Source organism: Vicia villosa, unplaced genomic scaffold (assembly GCF_029867415.1).
Source record: "Vicia villosa cultivar HV-30 ecotype Madison, WI unplaced genomic scaffold, Vvil1.0 ctg.000402F_1_1, whole genome shotgun sequence".
NCBI lineage: Eukaryota > Viridiplantae > Streptophyta > Magnoliopsida > Fabales > Fabaceae > Vicia > Vicia villosa.
The window spans coordinates 987,626-991,270 of NW_026705181.1; the positions used below are offsets into that span (position 1 = coordinate 987,626).

General features: G+C 35.1%; 1 protein-coding gene across 1 annotated transcript; it reads left to right on the forward strand.

Moving 5' to 3' along the window:
* Positions 1 to 218: 218 nt before the first annotated feature.
* LOC131627789 (uncharacterized) lies at positions 219 to 2,078 on the forward strand. Its single transcript, XM_058898646.1, has 2 exons — positions 219 to 1,388; positions 1,455 to 2,078. Exons 1-2 carry the CDS (start codon positions 219 to 221, stop codon positions 2,076 to 2,078), a joined length of 1,794 nt encoding a protein of 597 aa, XP_058754629.1.
* The last annotated feature ends 1,567 nt before the right edge of the window (positions 2,079 to 3,645 follow it).

Genomic DNA, 3,645 nt, shown 5'->3' on the forward strand with positions numbered 1-3,645 from the left:
TTAATAGTGAACCAGGATAAAAATAATTATGTTATTTATTTTTGTTCTTGTGTTCTTGTGTTTCTGATTTGGGAATAAATTGTTTTAAACCTTGAAACCCAATACAAACCCCCCATTTCTTGTGTTTCACGCACCTTCAGTTGGCATCAGAGCTCCAATCCTGATTTCTAACACTTAACCGTGTCAGATAAAGATCCAAAAAAATTCTGTGAAACACTATGGCAAATCGAACACCACGACCGCCACCAATTATCAATGAAAGAGAGCACTACAATGCTAAACCTCCAATATTTGATGGAGAAAGATTTTATTACTCGAAGGACAGAATAAAAATTTTCTTTCTTGGCTATGATGTTGATCTATGGGATATCATAGTCGATGGCTACAAAAATCCCGTTGATGCAAGAGGAAATAAGGTCGAAAGAAGAAGTACGAACGACCAACAAAAGAAAAAGTATAAGAATCATCACAAAGCTAGAACCATTCTGTTGAATGCGATTTCTTATATGGAGTACGAAAAAATAACAAATAGAGACTCTAATAAGTCTATATTTGATTATTTAAGAATGACTCGTGAAGGAAACGCTCAAGTAAAGGAGACCAAGGCTCTTGCCTTGATTCCAAAATATGAAGCTTTCAAGATGGAAGATAATGAAACTATTGAGAACATGTTCTCAAGGTTTAAAACTCTTGTTGTAGGTCTTAATGTCCTAAACAAAGGGTATTCTACTTTAGATCACGTGAAGAAGATTATCAAAAGCTTGCCAACCAAATGGAGGCCAATGTTAATTGTACTCAAACTTGCCAAAGATCTGAACAACACATCTCTTGAAGAACTTATTAGTTCTTTGAGAATTCATGAGATAGAGCTAGAACAAGATGAACCTCATAAAAAAGGAAAATCTGTTGCTCTAAAGTGCACAAGAAAGTCTGAAAAGCCTAAAGCTTTTCAAGGTGAAGAGGAAGAAGATTCATCCGAAAATTCTGATGAGGATGAAGATGAACCATTTCTTCTTTCCAGAAGAGTAAACCAACTCTGGAAAAGGAAGCAAGGCAACAAGTTCAAAGGAGCTAGAATGACAGGTGGTCGCTTCGAGTCTACTTATAGGTTAAGGAAGTTTGGTAGCAGCAAGGAAGTTACCTGCTATGAGTGCAAAGAGTCGGGCCATTACAAGAACGAGTGCCAAAAGATCCATAAGGAGAATCCAAATAAGAAGTTCTTCAAAGGAAATAAGAAAGGGCTTATGGCAACATGGGATGATTCTGATTCTTCAGAAGATGACTCCGAAGAAGAACAAGCTAATGTGGCACTAGTGGCCAACATTATAGGATATGGTGTAGAGATCCATCTAGGAGCTGAATCTGAATTAGACTCAGATATAAAAGAGGTATTTTCTAACATCTCTCAATCTAATTTAACTTATTCTTGATTTGAGATTTTTAAAAAGCATCAGGAACTTCAGATCAAATTCAAGGAACTAAAAAAGGTCCATGAGTCTGTCTCTGAAAAACACAGTAAGCTTAAGGAAGAATTCTCCATTTTAAATGAAGAAAACATTTATCTTAAGGATGAAAACTCTACCCTTAAAAGTATGAGTTCTACACTTGAGAAGGAAATTCCTCCCAAAGTTTCTGAAAGTACTGATGATGTCATAAGCAAATATGACAAGGCTTTCCAAAAATTTCTAGCTAGAAGCATAGGTAGAAGCATGTTGGCTTCAATGATCTATTGCGTTAGCAAAAATGTGACAAAAGGCATTAGTTATGATTTTGATGAAGAATCTGATTCTGAGCAAAAAGTTAAACCAAATGTTCTCCACTCGCACTTTGTTTTGTCTGGTTGTGGGCCTAAGACGAAACCTCCTCCTAAACCAAAGGTAAAACCAATAGCTAAAATGTTTCGTTTTAATTCTTGCAAATATGTTTATTTTGCTCCCAAACCCAAAGTTTTCAAAAACTCTGGGAAATCTAACAAAAAAGGACCCAAGAAGTTATGGGTGTCTAAGAAACTAATAATCTATGTTGCAGATATCCTTAGCAGCAAAGTTAAGACACCAGTTATGGTACCTGTACTCTAGCTGCTTCCAACACATGACGCAAAGAAGGCATATGTTCCAAATCCTAGAACTTAAGCCTGGAGGCATTGTAGGTTTCAGGGGTGATCAAAAAGGGAAGATCGTTGGCTCAACAATAATTAGTAACGGTTCTTTCCCTTCCATTAATAATGTTTTGCTTGTTTATGGACTAATACATAACTTATTTTTCATATGTTAATTAAGTGACAATAGTTATGATATTATCTTTAATCAAAACTCATGTAAATCTATTAGTCAAAAGGATGACTCTATCCTATTTAATGGAAAAAAAAATAAAATCTATAAGATTAAACTTTCTGATCTTAAAGATTAGAATATAAAATGTCTTATGTCTGTTAAAGAAGAACAATGGCCTTGGCATAGACGATTGGGCCATGTCAGCATGAGAAGAATCTCTAAGCTGAGCAAGCTTAATTTAGTCAGAGGCCTACCTAAATTGAAGTTCTATTCAGAGGCTCTTTGTGAAGCATTCCAGAAAGGAAATTTATCAAAAACCTCGTTCAAGGCTAAAAATGTAGTTTCTACCTATAGGCCTTTGGAGCTTCTACACATTAACTTGTTTGGACCAGTGAAAACTTCTTTTGTCAATGGTAAGAAGTATGGATTAGTCACTGTTGATGAATCCAGTCGATGGACATGGATTAAATTTTGTAGACACACGAATGAGTCACGTTTTGTGTTCACCACCTTCTGTACTCAAGTGCAAAATGAGAAAGACTCTAAAATTGTCAGAGTCAGGAGTGATCATGGTGGAGAATTTGAAAACAAACAGTTTGAGAAGCTGTTTGATGAGAATGACATTTCCATGATTTCTCCTGCCATAGAACTCCATAGCAAAATGGAGTTGTAGGAAGGAAGAATAGGACTTTGCAAGAGATTATCAGAACCATGATCAACGAGACTAACATGGAAAAGCACTTCTGGGCAAGGATGTTAACACAACTTGTTACATTCAGAATATAATTTCTATCAAACCTATTCTAAGCAAGACTCCTTATGAATTGTGGAAGAATAAGAAACCAAATATTTCATATTTCCATCCATTTGGATGTAAATGTTTTGTTATGAATACTAAGGAGAATATTAACAAGTTTGATTCTAAAGCACAAAAATGTATCATGTTAGGATACTTTGAATGTTCAAAAGGTTATAGATTACACACCAACACTGAGACACATATTGTTGAAGAATTAAGTCATGTTAGATTTGATGATAAGCTTGACCCTGAAAAGTTAAAGCTATTTGAGAAATTTGTAGATCGTGAGATTACCTATTCAGGTTCTAAAGGAAATAAAGCTGCTATAGAAGAACAAGAGGTAAAGGACAACAGAGACGTTCAAATAGAAATTGTTGCAGTCCAGACCCATTTAAGGAAGCACAAACCTATATCATTACATTCTGAAGAATTAATTATAAGTGACAAGACTGAGCCTATCAGAATCAGATATGAAGATGTTTTTCATGTTAGCTGCATTTATGGTAAAACATACCTGAGTATTTAATATCTTGACTGATGTCATGACATGTTTGATAGTGTGCTATGCAGGTT

Coding starts and splice junctions, on each gene's coding strand:
- LOC131627789 (XM_058898646.1), top strand. CDS start 219: ATGGCAAATCGAACACCACGACCGCCACCAATTATCAATGAAAGAGAG. Junction 1,389..1,454: donor TAGACTCAGATATAAAAGAG/GTATTTTCTAAC, acceptor AAAAAGCATCAG/GAACTTCAGATCAAATTCAA.